The 24,061-nt window shown below is 41.7% G+C and overlaps 1 protein-coding gene across 1 annotated transcript in view; it reads left to right on the top strand.

Moving 5' to 3' along the window:
- Positions 1-23,750, top strand: part of WWC1 (WW and C2 domain containing 1) — a 94,280-nt gene extending 70,530 nt beyond the window's left edge. The window contains exons 12-23 of the mRNA XM_056862432.1: positions 1,806-1,914; positions 2,891-2,971; positions 5,870-5,956; positions 8,776-8,968; positions 9,687-9,839; positions 10,103-10,203; positions 12,488-12,638; positions 14,745-14,909; positions 20,594-20,686; positions 21,438-21,668; positions 22,937-23,058; positions 23,542-23,750. Coding sequence (XP_056718410.1) covers positions 1,806-1,914; positions 2,891-2,971; positions 5,870-5,956; positions 8,776-8,968; positions 9,687-9,839; positions 10,103-10,203; positions 12,488-12,638; positions 14,745-14,909; positions 20,594-20,686; positions 21,438-21,668; positions 22,937-23,058; positions 23,542-23,608 — 1,553 coding nt within the window. The 3' untranslated portion in view covers positions 23,609-23,750. The remainder of the gene's footprint in view (positions 1-1,805; positions 1,915-2,890; positions 2,972-5,869; positions 5,957-8,775; positions 8,969-9,686; positions 9,840-10,102; positions 10,204-12,487; positions 12,639-14,744; positions 14,910-20,593; positions 20,687-21,437; positions 21,669-22,936; positions 23,059-23,541) is intronic.
- Positions 23,751-24,061: the final 311 nt, after the last annotated feature.

Below are 24,061 nucleotides of genomic sequence, written 5' to 3'. Positions count from 1 at the left end.
TTGAAATTATTTGTCTGCAAAAAAATTAGTGCAGTCTGAGCTTTCCTTCTCTTTGAGCAGCGGCCACATTTGTACTAGAGTATGGAGTGGTTATTGTTCCCATTAGATCTTGGTGGTAATTAGTCTTAACCTTCCTTGGCTGTTTGAGAATGGCTGAGGCGGTTAACGTGAAAGCTAAGGCACTAAGCAGATTAAGTGATTTAGGGTTGTTGTTCAGTCAGCAGACAAAATAATCACCACAGGTAGTTTATTTTAGGGCAGTAATGAGGAAAGCGTCCATTCCCTGGGCTCTACTCACACAGATCATAGTGGAAAAGCTGCCTGATTGAGTTACATTGTGGCCTCCTGGGATCATGTGTTCTCACATGCTCTTGTAAGTAGAATTAAAAAGCATGTCCCCAAACCTTTTTTGCCTGCTACCTCTTTAAAAAAAAAAAGCCTTGTAAAAATCCTGTGTACTATTTAAATAACTGAACAGTGGAATGCAACTGAATACATTTGTTCATGCAATCAAAAACCATGATCCACAGTCCAAAACCATGAAGCGGTCCTTTAATAAAAGAGAGGTAGAGTATGGACACTTATATTGGCTTTTCTCAAAAAGGTACGAAAGGCTGCTTCCTTTCACAACTAAAATATGGTACTTCTAGAGGTTCCAAATGCTGTGGTCTTAGAAAAGGGGGTCTTTTTACTATAATGAGAGGCTTACAGGTAGAGAAAATGTCACTGCCTTTTTAGCCCTTGATGTCACAATAGTCAGAAGTCAGGACTTGATTTAGGGATGGTTTGCATGTGTTGTTTTCTTACATAGCTGGGGCATTTGGGACCATTCAGCTCTCAGTGGGTCACAAGTTGTGCAGGCCTAGTTAAATCAAATCTGTTTTCTGATTATTATTTTTCTGGGCTTGTTGTATACAGTCCTTGGCTCCTGATTTTGAAACCTTCCTGGAAGATATATTAAACTGTGAAGGGAGATGTTTCATTCTGGGTCAGATTATTCTGTCTCATTCTACATTATCTATCCTGACTGACAGCATCCTTCAAAAGTCTCAAGCAGTTTTTCAGATCTCTTCTAGCTGAGATCTATTTTTTAAACTAGAAAAGTCAAGGACTGAATTGAAAAGTATATGCTCTACCTCTCAGCTATAACCTGAATTCCTTCAGGTTATATTGACATCAACAATAGGGATGCTTATAGTGCTGGAGACCAGCACACATCATGTTTTTGTCATATCACCACTTAATTACAACAAGAGTTTTTGTTGATGCTGTTTTAAACAATTAACTATGGGCTAAATAAAATGTATTATGTCCGTGTTGGCGAACCTATGGCACGCGTGCCACTTCCGGCACGTGTAGCCCTCTCTGCCGGCACGCGCGGTTCCTCCAAGCCGCTGGCCTTTCTGGCTCTGCCCCGCCCCGGGTGATCTCCAACCAATAGAGATCAGTTCCCCTGGAAAAAATTGCCACTTTGGCAATAGGACTCTATGGCACTGAAGTCCTTCCCCAAACCCCGTCCTCCTCAGGCGCCACCCCAAAAACCTCCCACTCATGGCGAAGAGGAACTTGGCAACCCTAGCCTCTCCCTCTGGGTCCTTTCTGGGGGTGGTGTTCAGGTTAAATTGCCGCATTGGCACTCGGCGATAAATAAGTGGGTTTTCGGTTGCAGTTTGGGCACTCGGTCTCTAAAAGGTTCGCCATCACTGTATTATGTAATAACATTCAAAGGAAGGTCGGGGTAATTCAGTCTTGAGCATGATAATGCAGCAACTTAAGTTTTGATTTTCTTCCTTGTGCTTTCGCAGGTATAAATACAGTTGAAGGGGCTGCACTAAAAGTAGCATGCGTATCAGCTGCAGTGTCAGACGAATCTGTTGCTGGAGATAGTGGAGTGTATGAAGCATCTGTGCAAAGGTAGTCTTAACCCAGCTAAACTTGATGATTTTATTACTACGGCAATAGCCAGATAAGCTGCAAACCTTGTCAGTAAAACCGATTACATAATAAAAAAACTCTATATACAAAATACAGATGAAATTAAATCAATTAAAAATCATCTTGTTCACATAGGCACATATCATTTAAAAATCACTAATACCCTTCTCCGAGCGGATTTTAATCGCTGCAGAGCAATACTTGGCTACTTGCAAACCCAGCTAAACATGTGTACATAAGCCCAGATTAACTCAGTGAGGCCAGTCATCATACACAGCCTCTTGGGGATTCCCCCCCCCCATGCACGCCCCTCTTCCCAGCATTGTACTGGGAGTGGAGAAATCAGTATTGGGCCTAGGGCTCACATGCTTTTCCTGGTCTCTATCCTACTCATCCTGGGAAGAGCTAAATATCCACAGTGGAAGATCTTGCAGAAAACTGAACATGAGTTTCCTTTCAACCATGCTACAGTAAAGGAGATTCCATACTCCAAACCCAGTTCTCTTGGAAGAGTCATTTGTATGCATAATATTGAAGGGCCTGTTAAGGCAATATTTTTGTATGTGTGTTGCAAAAAGAATGAAAGATTGACTGAACACTCTTTCTTTCTTTTTGAGAAAATGAACTGTGACTGAACACACTTTCATTTTGTTTTTGTTTTTAAGTAACCGTGATTTTCCCTATCCCTCCCTCCTTTCTTGGTCGAAGACTGCGGTCATAGACCTAATAATAAAATTGAACTTGAACTTGTAACCGTAATAAAGAGTGTCTTGACTTAGCAGCTCTGACATTTTGTTGTAGTAATGTGGTGTTGTATATCCAGTCTTAAAAATGTTTTCTAATGTTAGAACTTCCCCTCACAGATTGGTTTTAGTGATGGAAGAAACCCCTTTTTCACTGCTTTTTCACTGTCTTATTGACAGGATACCAATTTCAATATCCTTTTTCTTTATAGGCCCTGTGTGTCAGAAGCTGTTCTGTTTGACAACGAAGATGCAGAAATAGCTGGCACTGCTAAAGTTCAAATTGCAATGAAGTAAGCTTGGTGGTTTCTCTGTTTTTTACGCTGGTATCCTAATTAAGGCTGATACAATGCCAGATATATGGGGCGAAGGGGGGCACCTGCCCCGAGCAGCACACAAAAGGGGGCAGCAGACTTCTGTTCCTGCTGACAGTGTCTCCATGTGCCGCGTCCCTGCCAGAGAGGGAAAGGGTGTGCTGGACGACTCTCCTTGCTTAGCTTGCGTCCCCCGGCTGGCTGCCCGCCTCTTCTCCTCCCCCCAACCTCTGCCTCAATTGCTCTTCGTGCCTCTCCTCCTCCCCGCATCCCCTGCCTTGATCGCTCTTCCTCTCCCTTGATCGCTCTTCACACATCTCCTCCTCCCCCCTCGCACCCCCTGCCTTGATAGCTCTCTGTGCCTCTCCTCCCCCCACACCCCCTGCCTTGATCGCTCTCCCTCGATTGTTTTCCGCACCTCTCCTCCCCGACCTCTGTCTCCATCACTCTCTGTGCCTCTCCTCCTCCCTGACCTCTGACCACCGCCTCAATCGCTCTTCACACCTCTCCTCCCCGCCCCCCTGCTTTGGTCATTTTCCTTTAATTGCTCTTCATGCCTCTTCTTCCCCACCCCCTTTCTTGACTGTTCTCTGCGCCTCTCCTACTCTTTTCCTCGCTGTCCATGCTTCTCCTCCCCTGCTGAGCTTGCAGTGAAACATTTTAGTGAAGTTCATAGAGCTGTGGAATGGTTGGGTGATATTCATTAGGCAAAGGGCCTCCTATGTTCTCTGAGTCCTCATGTCAACAGGTAGGGTGGAAAGCATGGAGGGAAGCTCTTAAAGGAAAGCAGGCTCCTGGCAAAGGTTAATTGGTCAGTCAGTCCCTAGTCTGGAAAGGCAATTACGTGACATCCTTTAATGGACATTGCCCTTGGCTGCCAATTCCTGTCAGTTTCAAAGATGTCAGTTTGGCCAAAGACAGGTTTGGCAGGGAATCACCTTGAGGTCAACTGCAGGAAGCTCCTTCCAGCAGTTGCTCTGCAGTAGTTGCGGGACCCCCCATGGCACCTCGCTGGAAATTCATTGAGTGACCTTGGGCCCATCAAAAAGGCTCAGCCTGGCCTACTTCACAGCGGGGCTGTTGTGAGAGAATAGTGGAAGGGAAAATGATGTTCTAAGCTCTAAGGAAGCAGATGGGTGGCCATTACTGACAAGTCTCCAAATTCACAGAATAGCTTAAAGGGACTCTCTTTGCACAACCCCAGAAATTTGGTGAAGATTGGGTAAAGGGGGTCTGATTTTATTGGGTCTGGAAGGGGTTGCAAAGTTCGCAAAGATACAATGCGAAGTTCGCAATGGTGATTTTCGGCTTGATTTTTGGCTTGGGTTTACCGATATGCACAAGCCTACTCTGTACTAACATCTGGCTCTCAAACACCCTAGTTTCTGCACCAGAGTCAAGACAGAGTTCCACCTGTGCGTCTAGGCTTCTGTCCTTGATTATATTGCTGCAGAAGGAAGATTTCTGAACAGAGCAGGCTCCTCTCATAGCAGCGGTGTTAGGGTATGGCCAAGGTCTAAATGGGGGTGGGAGGTCAGTGATAGGGGAGGGGCTGTGGCTCAGTAATATATCATTTGCTTGGCTTGCAAAAAGTCCCAGGTCAATCCCTGGCATCTCCAATTAAAGGATCAGGCAAAGACCTTTGTCTGAAACCCTGGAGAGCTGCTGCCAGTCTGAGAAGACAGTATGTATATAATTATGTATATAATATATGGGGGAGTCATTTTGTGCTTTTGCCCCCTTAAAAAAATTTAGATCCGGCCCTGGCCTGATACAGTGTTCAACATTCATATAACTTCCTTCAGTTGAACTGAAGACAGTAAGGCCCCTAAATCCATATGGGTTTCAGTATGTGTGATATTAATAGCTAATAATAGCTAATATGGTGATAAGACCTCAGTGCCTATGTTTGTTCACCTTATTACTTCAGCAGTGCAAAATTGTTTGCATATTTTGATTAGCTAGTTAGTAGTTTGGTGAAGATAGGAGCTGTGTTCAGAAGGGAAGTGTAAATTTTTACCTAGGAAGGTATAACATATAAATGAAAACCTCCCCCAATCCAATGTTCATGGACTCCAGAATAAAATAATCCCCTTTGGTCCATTTTTTCTCAGCATGAAGTCTACAATTTTTCCCTTCCCTAATCCTGATATTTATTTCAGTTAAATTCCAGTGGGTTGGATTCTACCAGCTTTCTACCAGTGGGGAGGAAGAATCCTTTTGCCCACTGAAAAGGCTATACCAGGAGTTCTGTAACATTCATGAACAAAAGCCACAGGGGACAGGGACTGAAGAAAGGAGGGAAATAGGGCACTATTGCAGAAATAACAATAGCTAAAGCTGGTAGCATCAAATCTAATTAATTTAGTGAGGCTCACTTTGTAAAGCTTGTGCATGACATTGTAACCATGTGTATCAATCCCACATATGTGTTGGAAGTGCACTATGTTCAGTTGCTCTTACTCCTGGGTAAGTATGCAAGTATGCAAGTACCAGGGTGTCGGACTCATTTGTTACGAGGGCTGGATATGACATAAATGTCACTTGGTCAGGCTGGGCCATGCCTCGCCAGCCCAGATCGAGAGTAGGGGTGGTGGCTGCCTCAGCTGGCAAGCCCACAGCGGGTATGCCAGCCCAGATTGGGACTGGAGGGGATGGCTGGTGAGGCCATAGTGGGCTTGCCAGCCCAGATCGGGAGTTGGCTGGCTCGTGTGCCAGATAAGAGCTCTCAAGGGGCCAAATCCAGCCCACAGGCCTGTTTGACACCCCTGCCTTAGTACAAATGTGCAAATCTGAAAATGTTTCAGTGCTTGAAAAACTGATTGACATTTGTTTTATTACTGCTTACAATCTTATTCTGTTGGTTTTCCAATTCAGGTATGATGAAAAAACCAAACAGTTTGCAATATTAGTTGCCCATCTGAATAATGTATCTGCTCTCCTGCCACAGCAAGACCAGAAAGTGTAAGTAAGTGGAATGACACACTAGAAATGTCTCCAAGACTCCTGTGATGCTCTTGAAAAATCTACCTACTTCTCCGTTTTATATAATTCAGTTTGGCAATGCAGCATGCCCCTATTTTTAATTCTCATCAGCAATCTGTTTTTGAGTTTTACAGCTACCTATACAAATAGATATATTCTGAAGTGCTTGTGAAGAAATGCTTTGAGAAGTAGATTAACTAGCATGAAATAGTAGATCACAAAAGGGTTTTTAATAGGGCTGTGTACCATTTCCCCCCAGAATATTTTGGATTTGAGTTTATTAAACCCAAAAATTTCTGAAAATCCAAAAAAGCAGAATATAAAACATTTAATAAACTCGAACCCCCCCCCCCAAAAAAACCGCAGGGTCCCCTGTGGCCTCCAAGATCAGGGGTGGCAGGGAATGCGATCTAAGTGCTAGACTCCAGCTCAGTGCTTAGATTGGCCTCCCCTGCCACCCCTGAAATCAGAGGACATGACCTAAATGCTGGGGTCCCTGTAGGCAGCAGGGATTGGAATGCAGGGGCGTTTAGATTCAAGCCTGCATGCAGGGTGGATCTGACTCAGGTGAATAAGTGGGGAGGAAGGAGGCAAGGGGAGAAAAAATGGCAACCGGGCCAAAGTGGCCCGAATAACACCGACAAAAATCAGCATTATTCAGGATCCTCTTTTTCAGCTCCCTTTATTGCTGCCATTTTTTCCACTGGTTAAAAAACTCGCCAAAAAATACTGAAAAGGAATTTTGGGTTTTTTTTCCGTTTGGCATTAGCCGAAGGCACACCTCTAGTTTTTAAACAGTATTTTAATAATTACAGGTCAAGAATAGATGTTACAGTAAAGATGTTCTGTCTATGGAATAAGCATCAACAAAAGTGATAAAGTAGATGAATTAACTAATGCATGAATTCTCTGATATCCAGTGTAAATGATTTTTGCTTGAGACTGGTAATGAAAATAGATTTAGGGATCGAATTTCTTTCTAGTACATGAAGCTGTTTTATCTGTGTTTGGCTGACCCTCACTTTGAATTTCTCTCTTTTGTAAAACAGGAAAGAAGTATAGTATTTCAAAAACATTTGAGTGCTTACAGTTCATGTGTTAAGTGCCATCAAGTTGCTTCCAACTTATGGATACTCTGAATTAATGACCTCCAAAATGTCCTTTTTTAACAGCTTTGCTCAGATATTGCAACCTGAGGGCCGTGGCTTCCTTTATAGAGTCAAGCCATCTCATGTTGGGTCTTCAACATTTCCTATCGTTATTGTCTTTTTCACTGACTCTTGTCTTCTCATCATGTGACCAAAGTACGATATCCTCAGTTTAGTCACTTTAGCTTCTAGGGAGAGATCAGGATTGATCTGATCTAGGATCCACTTATTTGTCTTTTTGGTGGTTCACAGTATCTGTAAAACTCTCCTCCACCACCACATTTCAAATGAATCAACTTACTTCCTGGCAGCTTTCTTCATTCTCTAACTTTCACTCCCATACATAGTAAAAGGGAATACTACAGTATGAATTATCTTGGTCGCTAGTGACACATCCTTACACTTAAGAATCTTTTCTAGCTCCTTCATGGCTGCCGTTTCCAATCTCAATCTCCTTCGGATTTCTTGGTTGCAGTCTACTTTTTGGTTGATGATTGCACCAAGAAATATAACATTTTGAACTATTTCAGTTTCTTCATCATCAGCCTAAAAGTTGTGTAATTCCTCAGTAGCCATTACTTTTGTCTTCTTGATGTTCAGTTGTAATCCTGCTTTAGCACTTTCTACTTTAACTTTCATCAGTAGTCATTTCAGGTGTTCAGTGAAATGTGTAATGTCAGCTATATATCTCAAATTGTTGATATTCCTCCCATCAATTTTCACTCTGCTTTCATCTAAATCTAATCTAGTTTTCCTTTTGATATGGTCTGCATCTAGATTGAACCAACAAGGAGATAAAATACATACATCCTTGTCTGACACATTTGCCAATTGAAACCATTCTGTTTCTCCATATTCTGTCCTAACAGTAGCCTGTTGTACAGAATATAAGTTGCACATCAAAACAATCAAATGTTGTGACACACCCACTTCTTTTAAAATCAACCATAGCTTTTCATGGTCCACACAGTGAAAAGCTTTACTGTAATCTGTGAAACACAAATTTTCTTCTGAAATTTTCTTCTATGCTCCAATAACCACTGTAAATTTGCAGTAAGATCACTAGTGCCTCTTCCTTTTCTGAATCCAGTTTCAAACATCTGACATTTCTTGTTCCATATATGGTAACAGTCTTTAAGATTTTGAGCATCGATTTACTTGCATGAGAAATTAATGTGATCGTCTGATAGTTGCTGCAGTCTCTGGTGTCTTTTTTTGGGGGGAACTGTAATGTAGATTGAGCACTTCAAGTCTCTGGGCTATTGTTTTGTTTACCATATTTGTTGGTGTACTATAGTTCTTTGTTGCAGTTCTTAGACAAGTCTGATTCCTTCAACTTCATGTTAAATGATGCACTATTAGCCGTTTTTGGAGGTATTAGCTTACTATTTCTGTATGACAAAAAAAAAGCTTCCACAGACTCTCCAGTGAAATTAATAGATGATATTATTAACCCCGCACAACTCAGTAAGCTGTTGAGGATGCAGGAACATGTTGATCTGTTTCAGTTATTATGTTTTGTATTAGTCATCTGTTATCTACGCTATGGTGATGAACATGCAAGGACTCTTGTGCTGAGCTGCACTAATCTCCATACTCAGTAAGTCTGTAAAGCAAGTCATGCTGATTTAATTTATCTTTTTTCAACAGGAGTGTTCGGGTGGCTATTCTTCCTTGTTCTGAAAGCACAAGCTGTTTGTTTCGCTCCAGATTGATGGAGGCATCAGACAATCTTGTATTCAATGAATTGTTTTGTGTTGCAATCTCCTACTCTGCTTTACGACAGAAGACTTTGAGGGTTGATGTCTGTGCTGTGGATAACGGCCATCTTGAGGAGTGCTTGGTTAGTGGTCACTTCTGCTGTATCTATAGTGTTAAATCTAAATATTTGGCTGATATTACATAGAGCTGTAGCTCTAACTTTTGACAATATATCTTCTCCATGTAGACAGTAACAATTACACTGGCAGACTTCAGTTACAAGATATTACTTCTACTACACTGATATTACTAATTAGACTCTGAGCACTTGTCTTATGAGTTTGCACACTAATTAGTTGTGACTAGATCCCTGCACATACACACACCCCGTATTTGTGGTGTTATCGTTGATGACACCGTATTCAGTGTATATCTATATACCTTGCGATTATGACAACTCAAAGAATACAAATTAATTTCTTAAAGATTTATAAGAACCAGTTGACGTGTGAGCTCCCACATTAACATCTCAGGGAGCATAAAGGATTGCTAGTGTTGTAGCAAGGCGGTACTCAAGAAAATGCACTGTTTGTGTCAACCAGTATCTCTGTGTGTTTCTGTTTTCACAATCACAGAGCAACTTTCTGAGCCACTGCTATGATTGGCACACTTGTCTCGAAAAGGTACTCTGTGATCATGGAAATAGCAATAAATATAATGTGATGAATTCAAGGAAAGTATTGTTCAAAGAAGTAAAATTCCAACTTTAACCACTCAAACCCCCCCCCCCCCGCTATTTGATTCCATGGTCATTTGACTACTGTGGTGATACCCATTTCCGTTTTACTTTGTTTCTACAGGGTGGTGCACAAATTAGCCTTGCTGAGACTTGCAGATTGGGAGAGAGGTCAACTCGCTGGTACAACCTCCTTAGCTATAAATATCTGTCGAGGCAAAGCAATAAAAATAAGCAAGAGGATGCCTGTTCTAAACTTTCCTCTGCTGAGAAAATGGTAAGGACTAATGATTAAAGATGTTTTTACAATCATTTAATAGTGCTTGACATAGTTCTGGAAACAATGTGCTTTTGATAGGGAATAAAGCCTCAGACTTGCATGCCAGGCATATAATTATTACAAGAAAATGTGGAGCTTCTTTTTAGTTCAGCTATAAGATAATTGTATTTTGCTAGCTAGGTACAATGTCAGTAATGATGACCTTCAGTGAAATTCAGTGGCTGTTACTGCTTCTTAATGTCCTTACTAATTCCCTGCAGGATTCTGTATCTGTGCTGCTGGAACAGACTGCTGTTGAACTAGCAGCAGTAGAGAGAGAGTTAGAAGAAAGCAGAAGCACTTTACCTACTGGTGAAAATTGGTATGTGTTCTGACCCATACATATTACAACACTGTTGTGCTGTGGGTTTATGGCTGTGTGTTTAAGATTGCAAGGATTATCAAGTCAAAACCATGTGTCATTAGTTCTTTCCCCCCCAATTACTAACTCCTGAGTTACTATAGGAAACTATTGTGCTTTTTCTGTGACTATTTTGATCATGCCACCACCAAACTGGTAAGCTGGGGGTATCTCTTTGTAGCAAGGTTAAAAATTAGGACTACAGGATCAAACCAACCTTCTCAAATGCATGTTGGAAGCTGAATAATATAGCATACTTTTAATGTCTGGAAATGATATATTGACATTTATATTTACATCATATCCAGTTACATGTATGTCAAAACTAAGCCTAGTCCAAGCAATTGCTGCTTTCTAAAATGAGTAGATGCTCTGCAACTGGGTTGCTGCGAATTTCTTAGTGAGTTTGTTCAGCAGATGATCGTATCTTTGTTCAACACTCACAAACAGATAATGAACAGATTAAAGATGTCTTCAGATCACAACAAGCAACTCGAACATTTTCCAAACAATGTTGCAGCTGCCTGTTTGTCAGAAGCCGACTTGCAGATGATACAGGGAATCAGCTAGGAATCAGGTTCCTATCCACCCAGCCCCCTGAGCAAAATAGCAGCACACTATAGCTGCAAGGGGGAGCTATTCCTCCCATCCAAGATGGGCATGGACAGAAGTGGTGCTTTTTATTTTTGCATTGCCAAAGGGAGAGGATAAAGTACCGTATATACTCGCGTATAAGCCGAGTTTTTCAGCAAAAAAAAAGGGTTGAAAAATCCCAACTCGGCTTATACGCGGGTCAATACGGTAGGTAGAGGGAGGGGGGGAACTTGCCGCCGCCTCCAGCGCGCCTTCCCCGGGCCAGGAGCGGCCTGCACAGCCTCCTGCTCGCCGGGGAGGGGCCGCCTCCTCCAGCGCGCTTCCCCGGGCCAGGAGTGGCCTGCAGGGCCTCCTGCGTGCCGGGGGGGGGGGGCACCGCCGCCAGCTGATTGCCGCCTCTCCCGGTAAGTTGGGGGTTCAGGGGCTCTTCCCACTCCCCCCCTTGGGATTGGGTCTGGAGGGCCAGGGAGGCCGGGCAGGAGGGCAACCCGGGGGTTGTATAAGCCGACCCTCGGCTTATACGTGGGTGCCTAATTTTTTCCCATTTTTGGGGTGAAATTAGGCACCTCGGCTTATACGCGGGTCGGCTTATACACGAGTATATAAACGGTACTTGTTTCTCTCCTTTTCTCTGCATTCCATGCTGAAAGCTTGGGGTGCAGAAGAGAGCTGGGCTTCTCCCCAAATCTGCTGCATTTCAGCAAGTTTGGAGGCAGCAAAGTTTCCAGAATGGGAAGCCAGAAGAACCCAACTTCCAGCTAATTAACTGGAAGTCTACTCCTGATCTCCCACACCTAAAAATATTCACTGGGTACGGAGCAGAATTTCCCTGGCAGATCAGAAAGCAACTCCCAGATGATCCCTATAATTAGCTTATTACTATGAATACACACAAACAGCCAAACAGGTCATTGCTTAATTGGCTGCCAGATTGCTGCTGGTGAATGGGAAGTAAGCCACGCTAGCAGGTGTTCGAGCATCCCTATCTGTAATTTACCAAGTTGTAAAGCGACTTAGGTTCTGTAAAATGTTGAAGTGGAGCTTTTGTTACTTAAAGGTAAATCCTGAGTGCTTGCAGTCATTCCAAAATATGTAGGTGTCTCCCCAATGTGTCCTCTTCAGAAGCTCTTTCCAAATTTTTGTCTGACTCATACTTTGATCATATATAGATATACGTATCCATATACGTATGGAGAAGGAGGGGGATGGGGGGGGAGAATGACCGAGTATTCTAAAAATGCTGTTGGTTATTATTTGGAGGCAACTCAGCTAATACCTCATGGAGGCTCCCATTCCACTTACACATAGTAGTCTTCTGTTACCCTGTACATAACATTTGTGTTAACACCATATGAAACAAGATTCTTGCTGGGGGCGGGGGTGTTATGTGTTTAGAATCTCCAGATGGAATGAATAGATTGAACTGGAATGTAATGAAAGACATTTATAAATGAACACTACTGTTGCTTCTCTCCAACCACTGCCTTGCTTATTTTAGTCCATCATGTAACTTAGTGATATATCTTCTAGCACCGTAGAGAACTGATACAATGCCATTGCTTCAGAAATACCATTAGCATTACTAAAGTTCTCTAGGCTGGTCTGTCAAATGTTTCCTGCATGTTTATGGAGCAATTTTGTGGTGTTGCAGGCAAGATGAGGAAGATGCTGAACAAGAGCAAGATGGCAATAGTGAAAACGAAGTGGAAGAAGAGGAGGAAGAATTTTACGGTGATAAGCTAGTATGGGAAGTGGAAGAGACTCCGCCAGCCTTCTCACAGGCAGAGTTAGCAACTCTCAAGGTAAAGAGCACACAAAGGAAGCGGTGTCCTTTACAAGCAGGTGATAGCTGGAAGGACAAGCTGACTTCAGCACTCTGCTGTTGCTGCAGTGCCCTTGTTTCACCTCTACCGTGCTCCTTGTTTTCTGCCCGCTTGTGATTTAATTCTCTTTGCTAGGCCTTCCTCATATGAGGAAATTCTAGGATGCTACCTGGCATGATCTCCCACATTTTGAAATATAAGAGAGAAGATTTGAGAAAGCTGGAAGCACGCACTATTATCACAGATATCCCCCCCTTGTATCCTACAAACATAATTGCCAAGAGCTTGTACCACAAGGTAATACTAACTTACCTTTGCATCAGCCAGAGCTTCCACACAGTGATCAACTTACCACAGTGTAAGTTGTTAGAACTTGAACTGGATGAGATTTGTTGCTATAACACGGGCCATGTAGTTTTGTGCTTGGTGAATTATGCTAACAAAGTCTGTCCATTATGAACAGTCTCAAATATATCACTGTCAGAGAAAGCAGTGTATCTATACAGCTCCCATCAGCACAAACAAGTGTTTGCATAGGCAAACTAAGGTATGCTCATGCTTCCAAGCACAGTTATCTGTTTTTCATGCAAATTCTGGAAGTTCCGTGCAGCAGGCCTCTATTAATAGAGAGCCAGTGTGGTTGGAGCGGTTGAGAGTGTGGGACTAGTATCTGGGAGATCTGGGTTTGAATCCCCATTCGTACCATGGAATCTTGCTGGGTAGCCTTGAGCCAGTTGCTGACTCTCAATTTAACCTATCTCACAGGGTTGTTGTGAGGATAAAATGGGAGGAGAATGATGTAAGCTGATTCGGGTGCCCATTGGGGAGAAAAACAGGGTACAAACGAAATTAATTAATAGATCACAAGGAGGGCCCCTGGATTCTGTCTTCCCCCATTATTCTCCCCCCCCACCTTTGTCAGCTTCTAATTATAAAGTCAGTTCCAGTTTTGTTTTAACTATTCCATTTGCAGTTGCTGAATTCTGGTCTTGGTATATAAGGTCTAAAACAAGTTGCAGTGTTCTATCTTATACAATGTTCATAATTATTCAGCCCTTATTGATCTGATTAGTAATCCATAATATTGATTTGGATTTTTTTCTAAAGGGAAGCATTGTGTTTATAAACTAGTTACAGTAGTGTTTATTAAGCATAGCAGAGACCATGTTCAGCAGCCAGACTACAACAGAATCCCTATTAATTAAGTACTGATTACATTTTAAAGGCCTCAATCTAACATAGATTTAAGCATTCTTAAATCCTTGACGTTAATAAGCTAAGGCTTAATCGCACATAATTTAGTATGTTGTGTGATTATAGTCGTTTGTGCCTCCTGTGTTTTTGTTCCGTTTTTACAGTACTTTTTAAGAAGCATTTTCTCATTTAAAATTTAATGGAAGCAATAAATGTTTTGAAAGTGCCATGGTGGTGCTCTGTGATTTTGATGTGGACTATAACAACTGCAAAAAAGATGCAGAAATCACTTTTAGGTTTTAAGCTGGTTGAGTATTCATGGGTCTGATGCATAGCATTGAATTTTAAGAACATAAGAAAGGCCCTGCTGGATCAGACCAAGGCCCATCAAATCCAGCAGTCTGTTCACACAGTGGCCAACCAGGCGCCTCTAGGAAGCCACAAACAAGACGACTGCAGCAGCACCATCCTGCCTGTGTTCCACAGCACCCAAGATAATAGGCATGCTCCTCTGATACTAGAGAGAATAGGTATGCAGCATGACTGCTATCCACTCTAATAGCCATGAATACCCCTCTCCTCCATGAATATGTCCATTCCCCTCTTAAAGCCCTCCAGGCTGGCAGCCATCACCACATCCTGGGGCAGGGAGTTCCACAATTTAACTATGCGTTGTGTGAAAAAATACTACCTTTTATCTGTTTCGAATCTCTCGCCCGCCAGCTTTAGCAGATGACCCCATGTTCTAGTGTTATGGGAGAGGGAGAAAATTTTTTACTATAACATTTTCAATTTGCCCTTTGAATTGCTGCACTTTTAGACTGGTGGTACTTTGGTTGAACAAGTTACACCTGAAGCATCTCTTCTCTCTCTTTCCCCCCCCCCCCCAAGGTGGATAAAGAGACCAACACAGAGGGTTTCACGCAATCTTCCATTGTGGTGCGTCCAAAAGATAAAAGACCATCAAACCCACCACGGACTCCTTTTGTTAGAGGCAGTACAATAATACGTTCCAAAACCTTTTCTCCAGGACCACAGAGCCAGTATGTGTGTCGGGTAAGGAAAATATGTGTGTTGGTCTTGGCACTAAACTCAGTGTAGTGCTAATAGGTAGCTTACTTTAAAATACACTATTCTTGCAAAATATCATGTACTCATTGTTTCCATTGACTTACACATGGATGTGTTGACTTTTCATCAGTAGGAGCTAAGAAAATAGATTAATTTTATTTCCAGCTGGAGAAAATATTAGAATATCACTGGTGTTATAGTACACACATTTTGGGGGCATAAAATAGATTATTAAGCATATAGAAAAACATAACTTCTTGAGGAAGAGAAGGCATGCCCTCTCCAAAGCAACATCACTATTTTAATGCTACTTTTCAAAAAGAGGGTGCTGTGACACCACCCATAACACCATCGATGAGGACGGCATCCTCCCTTTAAAATCTTCATCATTGAAGGCAAGTGCGAAAGAAAATAAACTGACTCCACAACTGTGAAAATGCACAGCAAGGGAGGCAGAAGACCCCAAGAGCTTGCTGGGTTAAACCAGAGGTCCATTTAGTCCAGAATCCTGTCTCCCATGGTGATCAAACAAATACCAAGGCAACAGCCTTCCCCCAAACAGCAGGCCCTATTTCCCTGGCAACTGCTGTTTAAACTTTTCTGGATTCAGAAAACTTTTTTGAGGATTTTGCATGAGAAACATTTGAAAGGAAAAGTATGTGTTGGGGGAGGGAAGAGAATGATGTACATGTACTTGTATGTCCCTTCTTAAAGCTCTTGTGTGTCAAACATACAGCCCACGGGTCTGATCTGGCCCCTTGAGAGCTCTTATCCGGCCCGCAAGCTTTTCCATTGGCTCCTATCCACTCAGCTCTGCCAGTGTGTGGCAGTCTGCCCAAGAGTGACTTGCATGTGTCTGCCCCTCAGAAGCTTCAAATTGTGCCAGCCAAATTTCTGTTCCCGGGCGTGAATACAGCAGGTGGCACCTGTATCCACACTCTGAGTGGAAGGGGGGAGGGGAAAGGTGTGTGTGTGCGCACTGCGCTGCTCCAGGCCTGCCTCGGTCACTTCCTGCTCTTGTGCCTATCCAGCTTCCGGGGTTGTGTTGCGTGGCAATAGTGGGCGAAAACAACAATGACAACCTTACCTCATCCCAGTAACTTAACATGTTTCATTAAGGAGAAGCAAAGTACCATAAAATGGGGTGCAAGCTCTTATGTATTCCAGAACAGTTTTATCGGGCTGAATGTTGGACAGCAGCTCAGCTTTCCATACTGGCTGGAATGCAGAGTCTGTTTTCCCAGTTATGACTTGCTCTATGCCTCTTTTGCCTTTAGGAAGTCTGAGGAAGTCATAGTGTTTACCTTGACAAAACCCTAAGTGAGGAGACTGATTTTGGCTGCATAGCTACACTTTTTCAATTTTCATTGCATTTTGCACCAAGAAACTGTGCAGCAAAAGATGGATAATGTGTTGAGTGTGGTTAATTTTATTTGAGCCAGAGATCTCACCACAGGCAATTTAACAGTCTTCTGGAGGAAAGGATGATTCAACATGGGGTACCATACCATACTGAAGTGGGATGGTTAAGTTGTGGAGCTGTACTAAAATGCTCCTATGAACTACGAAGTAAAATACAGGAGTTCATGGACAGAAAAGGGAAAGCAGTCCCTGAATTACAAGATAATGAATGACTTCAAGATCTTGCTTTTATGGTGGATGTTACAGAACACCTGGACTGTCTCAACGCAAAGATGCAGGGTCAAAACAAAGTTGTGACAGTTTTATCACAGCATTTGTGCCTTTGAGTTGAAGCTTCAACTTGGCACACTTTCCCACCATGAAATCTTTGTCTAGTGATCCACAGAGAAGTACTGGGGCGGGGGGCGGAATTCTGAACTCAGAAATGAATTCTAAGAAAGGTTTTCTGGCTTCAGAAACCTACACAGAGATTTTGGAATTTCTGTAATCCATTTTCTGTGGATGTCCAGGAGGTTCCAAAGGAGCTCCAGATGGAAAAAAGTGATCTGCAGTGTGATGCTGAGCTCAAGGATAAATGTTCTGAAGTTAGCATTAGCAAATTTTACCAATTTGGGGGTCCAAATTACCCCCTAACCTAAGGCTTTTGCTGCTAAAATTTTGTCTGTGTTTGGGACAACATTTGTGTGTGAACAGCTCTTCTCTGTAATGAATGCTAACAAAAGTACATTCTCAGCTTGCAGAGACACCTGAACAGCATACTCAAAATTTGACTCCAGATTTTGATGCAGTAGTTCAGAGCAAGAGGTGTCAATTATCAAAGACTGTTAAATAAATAAAATACTGTAAGGGTGTTCTTGTTTTAAGCATGTTTATATTTTAAGGAAAAAATAACATCATTAATCGGCTTTGCCTGTGTCTTCTGTGGAGTTTGTATCTCTGGTACCTGGCCTTACATTTTATGATGGTACACATAGCCCAACCTGACCAAGTGACGTTTATGTCATATCCTGCCCTAGTAACAAATGAGTTCAACACCCCTGCCCTAATGTGTTTTTTAATGTAATTTAAGAGCATTGGTGGTTTCTGCAGGATGGCTTGAGAAATCTCTTATAAAACATGTGTTTGTTTGTCCATCTCTCTGGTCTGTAGTTTACAGCAGTGCATTTTACTCATATTTCTTTTGATGTTTTACCAGTGCATTCAAGCAAGAAAGCTAGTGCATAGGCAAATCATGAACCTTGTTTAGTGAGGCATTTACTGGACTTCAGTGTGGAACACACTGCTAGTTAACGTAATATATGCAACTATTTCTGTTAAATTCTTCATTGCTGTGTACCTCAAATAACTACATGATAACATTCCCTATGTATACCTAGGTAGCAGGCGTTCTCCCAAGATGAATAACATTTGCATGTATACCATTGCCTGTCGTCCTTCAAAGAGCCTTAGGCCAACATAAATTTACTAACCAACATAAATTTACACCATCATCTAGCAGCTCTGTGCATGTAGTATACATCTACAAAGTCTAAACACAGAAGGCTTATACTGTTGAACACATGAAGCTGCCTTATACTGAATCAGACCATCAAGGTCCATCAAAGTCAGTACTGTCTACTCAGACCAGAAGCTGCTCCCCAGGGACTTAGGCAGAGGTCTTTCACATCACCTACTTGACTAGTCCCTTTCACTGGAGATGCCGGGGATTGAACTTGGGACCTTCTGCATGCCAAGCAGATGCTCTACCACTGAGCCACTGGCTCTCCCCCATTCCGTCCTATGAATCAGAGAGTGCTTGTGTCTGTAGGAAAATCCTTGTTTTATAGCATGTTCTGAGTTTGCTCACATGGAAATTTGTTTGCAATATTACTTTAGATCATGGGTGTCGGACTCAATTGTTACGAGGGCTGGATATGACATAAAATGCCACTTGGTTGGGCCGGGTCATGCCAGCCCAGATTGAGAGTGGGGTGTGTGGCTCCTTCATCTGGCTCATGAGCTGGATAAGAGTTCTCAAGGGGCCGGATCCGGCCCTCAGGCCTTACGCTTGACACCCCTGTCTTAGAGCCCATAGTGGGTTAGGCTGTGGTCATTGTCTGTTGACTTGAGGAGACATTTCTGTGTGAAACAAGTGCACATCAGACTACATATGTTGCTTGCGGCGCAATTCTTGAAGTGAATGTTTTCATTTTGAAGTGTGCATTGATCCAGAGAAGGGGAAACACAATGCTTAACTCAATTATTACAGAATTTCTTAGGAAGGCTTCTTATTGTGTGATCTACAAACCACCATAATCTTATTTCTATACTTTGCTTCCTCTGTTGTTCTCTAAGTCTGCAAAGCAGAATAAGGACTACCTTTGGCAGATATTTTAAGACCACACTTACTCATACCCACAATGTTGAGTACAATGCAGATTTTGTTGTACATCCACACTGCTGCTGCACCGCTGCTTGGAAACCTAACATATGTATGCCTATAAGGCTAATGACAAAATGTGTGGATGGCCTCTACCACTGTTAATGCAGCTTAATGATGAATAAAGTGTATTCACAAGGGAACAAGCCGTGTATGTGTATGTATGTAACTGTCTTTAGAAGAGCTAAGTACTAGAGGTCATAATGGAAATTTGAAAGTAAATTATTTTGCTTTCAGTTGCAATTTATGATGTCAAGCATGAATGCATCCAGTGCATGGAAGTTATGCTTCCTCGGGGCCATCTCTTTGATTAAATGTGTATTCATAATTAATTAGTTCCAGGGGACAGGATCAGGAGAGACTATAAATAACTTCTCCCTTTAACTTCAGTCCATGCTTGCAAACAGGGAAAACTCTTATCAGGAAGGGCCTTAAAGGAAGAATGGCCTGTCTCTGCTGAGAAATAAGCTGTTCCTTCTGAATATCAAGGCTGTCTGTTGGTAACACAGTCTGATACCATTATACCTTCCAAATTCAGAAGCTGTCAGGTTCATCAGCTGTCCATTTTCCCTTGGTTTAGCTGCAAGTTGAACTTTGCACAATAGGCTAGACCTCTAAATTACATCATCTTTTTTTGAAGACAGGCTTTGGGACATCAGGCCATGGAGCAAATAACACATAACAGGGGCATTCAGGCATGGCAAGATGGATGGATGCTCACTGCAGTGAATAGTAGATTATCTGAAAGGTTTTCTAGCTCTTGCTACAATTATCTATCCTGGCTAGAATGTACTGGGTTTGTGTTTAAAGAGAGGGTTGTTTTTTTATTAATAGATTAGATTTGTCTGATAAGCAAAAGTTTATGGAAAACATGAAAATGCATGGTATCATGCTTAGGAGCGGTGGACTCTAATCTGGAGAACTGGGTTTGATTCCCCACTCCTCGACATGAGTGGTGGACTCTAATCTGGTCTGGGTTGGTTTCCCTACTCCTACACATGAAGCCACCTTGGGCTAGACACCTTGGGCTAGTTCTCTCTGAACTCTCTCAACCCTACCTACCTCACAAGGTGTCTGTTGTGGAGAGAGGAAGGGAAGGCGATTGTAAGCCGGTTTGATTCTCCTTAAAAGGTAGAGAAAATCGGCATATAAAAACCAACTCTTCTTTCTTTGTTACTATAATTCTTTGGGTCTTGGATATCTGAGACACAATCACCAGGAATATCCCAACAGCAAAGAACTTGAAGGCAGTGCTTTACATCCTGAGGTCCCAAAATAGGCCTCAGACTTGGACCTGAAGAATCTTTCAGTGACCCTAGGAATAGAAACCTGTCATTGTTCTGTCCCAGTGATGTTGATGATCAGAAACAGCTATAGGAGTTAAACATTATGTGTTGGATTTTTGTTCTTTCAGTATTACAGACAGGATCATGAATGATGGAATGTGGATGTCAGACCTGTGTGCACAAGCATGCTTAGCTATCTTAACTACATTGTAGCACCAACATAATCTGATGTATTGGGTTCAGCTAGGGCAGCAGTTAATATAAACTTCCCTGAGCAGTTATTTGCTGGTGCAAATTTTAAGGGATGGGCTTGCCAGTCTTTTTAATTCTGCACCAGTACAGGGATAAGGTCAGTGATCTGTTTTAGAAAGGGATTTGAGTGATGGCAGTCAGAATGCTTTTATGAAGATGTTACGTTGCTGTTTTCTTGCTTTCTCATCTGGCCTTTATCATTGTAGCTCCTCCTTCTACAGATAGTTGTGGAACCCTTCAGTCTCAGTAATAAAGCTCTCTTAATGCCATGCTATTCATTTCTTTTTCAGCTGAATCGCAGTGATAGTGATAGTTCAACTCTGTCTAAGAAATCACCTTTCATCCGAAATGCTGTGGAGAGGCGAAGTGTCAGGATGAAAAGGGTAAAAACGTTTGACACATTCTTTCTTAGTTGGTGTCCATTAAATTATGGTAGATTCTATATATTTTGCAGAAGCTAACCACATTTTAAAAACACATTAGTAAGAAATATAGTTCCTGGTCAAATATTTTAGTACGCATGTTGCATATTTTCAGCAAGAGCTCTTAAAATTGCTTGCTGTCCATGAAGGTTTTTGTTTTCCATGAACACACAAAGCTACCTTATACTGAATCAGACCCTTGGTCCTTCAAGGTCAGTATTGTCTACTCTGACTGGCAGTGCCTCTCCAGGGTCTCAGGCAGAGAAAAGTCTTTCACTTCATCTACTGTCAGATCCTTTAACTAAAGACGCCAGTGATTGAACGTGGGACCTTCTACATGCCAAGCAGATGCTCTACCACTGAGCTACAGCCCTGTGATTTTCATTAATGTGTCAATGACATATCACATTGTAAATCGTATGGCATGTAGTCCTGAAGAACACTGGAAGCTGTTAATAATACTTGACATTTTAACTTTCATTCATTTAACCTTAATTCATTTAAGCTACATTTTTGTGAAAATATACGTTTTTAAAAAATATTTTAAAGGATTATTTGTTAGGATATTATGTTCTGCTTGGTAACAACCATACCACCAGATATGCTGATAAATAAAATTCTTGTGATGAGGTAGAACTAAGAACTTAACACATGTGAAGGAATATTTTATTCAACACATCTATGCATATCTCTTCCCCCCCTCCCCTTGTAGTCTTCCATTCAAAACATTGGAGGTGAGCGCCTAATCCGTACCTCTCTAGACCTGGAATTGGATTTGCAGGCTTCAAAGACCTGGCACAATCAACTGGTACAAGAAATCTCTGTTTTGAAGCAGCTGAAGGACCAGTTAGAACAAGCTCAAAATCAGGGGGGAAAGGAGCTACCTGAGTTTGTAAAGGAGGATGAGCGATTTCAAATCCTGCTGAGGCTAGGGGAGAAACGGGCAAGTATTCTTGTAACTGCACAGTGATTTTCATGATCAGATTCTCAAAACAATTCCAGTTCTTCTTTTTTCCAGTTCCTTTTGCTTATAGTGAACCACCTTAGCTCCTATGAATCATTTTCAGTAGTGTCATATGCAACACGATTTATTGTAGGTTCTTTGTTCCTAGTGGGAATTGTCCCCTCCCTCCCCATGACCCACACTTTTCAGCCACCATTACCTGGATAAAAAGTAATGTCCCACATGGTGAAAGATCATCTTGATCTGTGTTTGAATGTCCCTGTCTCCACAAGCATATAGAAGATGAATGTGTACTTATAACTTCATTTGGGAAGGTAATATCTGAAGACATTATAATCAGTTTAAGTGCAGCCATCCATAGTTTTCAGAAGAATTTCCAGCCTGTATATAATATATATAATATAATTTAATGGTTTGCTATTTCTTTGAACATAAAGCAAGAATTGTAGAGGTTTTTCACAATAAGCGTAATCTGAAGGGATTGGTTAATAGCCAGAGTTTCAAAATAACTTTTTAAATGCCAACTGTAAGTCTCAGAACCATAGATAGGAGTTATCTGCATGGTGGGGAAAGTGTGTGTGCTTATATAGATACAGATCCACACACCTCTTCCACACACGGAGTCATAGGATACTGCCTAGTATGCTTTCAAGTCAAAATCCCAATGCTAATGTTTAAATGCATTCCCCTCATTACATTTAACCAGTATTTGACTGTTTGCTTGATTAGTTTCCAGATTGCATCTGTAAAGCACAGGTCATACCTTGCATGAAAAATATATATTTAAAAATATCAGATGCAAATGTTGTTGTATTTTATTATTTGTACTATCAGTAGCCCCAAAACAAGAATATGTGATGACTTGCTTTATTCCATCTCTTTTAATTTATACAAATAGCCCCTCCTTACCTCTGGCTTGTCTGACTCTGTTGTGACTGATACAGAGTTATGGAGCATTAATCTCACAAGATAGCAAGCACCAGGTCTCATTGTCTATCTTGACGTTTTCCTCCCTGCTCCCCCCTCCCCTGGCACAGTGGTGTGAACTATACTGACAAGAAATCCTTTATAAATTCTCAGTCGTTTTATAGCTTCTGTGGTTTATGGCTTCAAGTAAATCAGTCTCACAAGAATGCCATATGCTGGACATTGATGCTAAGTGCTTTGTCTACAAGGAGGATGTTAGATTAGAGAGGAACCTATTGTGCTCCTGTTTTAACTAACAGCTTCATTTCTCATTCACTTAGGCTGAAAAAGATGAACGGAAGTGTGAGCTGAAAGCTGATAAAATGATGAGAGCAGCTGCTAAAGATGTACATAGACTACGTGGGCAGAGTCGGAAGGAGCCCCTGGAGGTGCAGTCATTTAGGTAGGAAAATGAGTTACAGCTTTATTTAAATACATGGCTTCCCCCTTTTGAGGTAGCTTCACTTACTGGCAGCATAAAACCATTGAGCTGTAGAAATTAACCAGTCATGCTGGTATCATGGTTGCCCTCTGATAATGAGTGACAACATCGAGCAGCATTTTCTAAGAACATCTTCTGTGATACTCTTATCTAGCAGTAGCACAATGCTGTGTCTCACCTGTCAGATCCCTTTGTTTAATGATTGAGCTACCTTCTAATACTCTGTTGAATTCTTATCAATCCGAAAACAGTGTGGGATATACAAAAATGGCTTTTTTGTAAGAGTTCAGCATGATTTATTGTAGTAAAATCTTTTGGCTCACTCCAAAGGGGTTAACAAGTCTTGCACTGTGGCACAATTCAGTGTTCTTTTGCTTTCTGTCTCGTTTCCAAGCCTCAGCATTCTTACCATCATTAACAATTGATGTTGGTCTTGTTTTTCAGAGAAAAAATGGCATTTTTCACACGACCAAGGATAAACATTCCAGCTCTTTCTGCGGATGATGTTTAATCTCTTTTTAAGTATTCCTTTCTCCAGCCACTTTGAAAAGTATCATTTGGTTTTGCTGAAGTTTATTTATGTGGTATTATAAAGGTACCAGGTCCTTTGTACATTGTTGGCTTTGTCAGCTCTCTGCTGAGATTCTTCACTTTCAAAAGCTAAGATTCTTAGCACGGCAGAAAAAACAGCATTAAAATGACATTATTATATAGTTTGTATATTTAGCAATGTATTTTTGGGAAAGGATTTTTAAATATGAACAGATAACAGCTCAAAATGTTTAAATAAGATTCCATTTAGATGTTTTGTACAGCTCTATTTTTTTTAGGGAAACTTTACCACCAAGAAATTGCATCTGGAGGAACATCAATTCTAAATAGCATAACCCAACTCTTGTAACTAGCTTTTGCGAGCTTACATATTTTTGTACACACACAAAAAGAGGATGCAAAAAGCCATGAC

This window comes from Euleptes europaea, chromosome 1, assembly GCF_029931775.1.
Source record: "Euleptes europaea isolate rEulEur1 chromosome 1, rEulEur1.hap1, whole genome shotgun sequence".
Lineage (NCBI taxonomy): Eukaryota > Metazoa > Chordata > Lepidosauria > Squamata > Sphaerodactylidae > Euleptes > Euleptes europaea.
The sequence above is the reverse complement of the archived record's forward strand: the minus strand, read 5'-3'. Positions and strand labels throughout refer to the sequence as shown.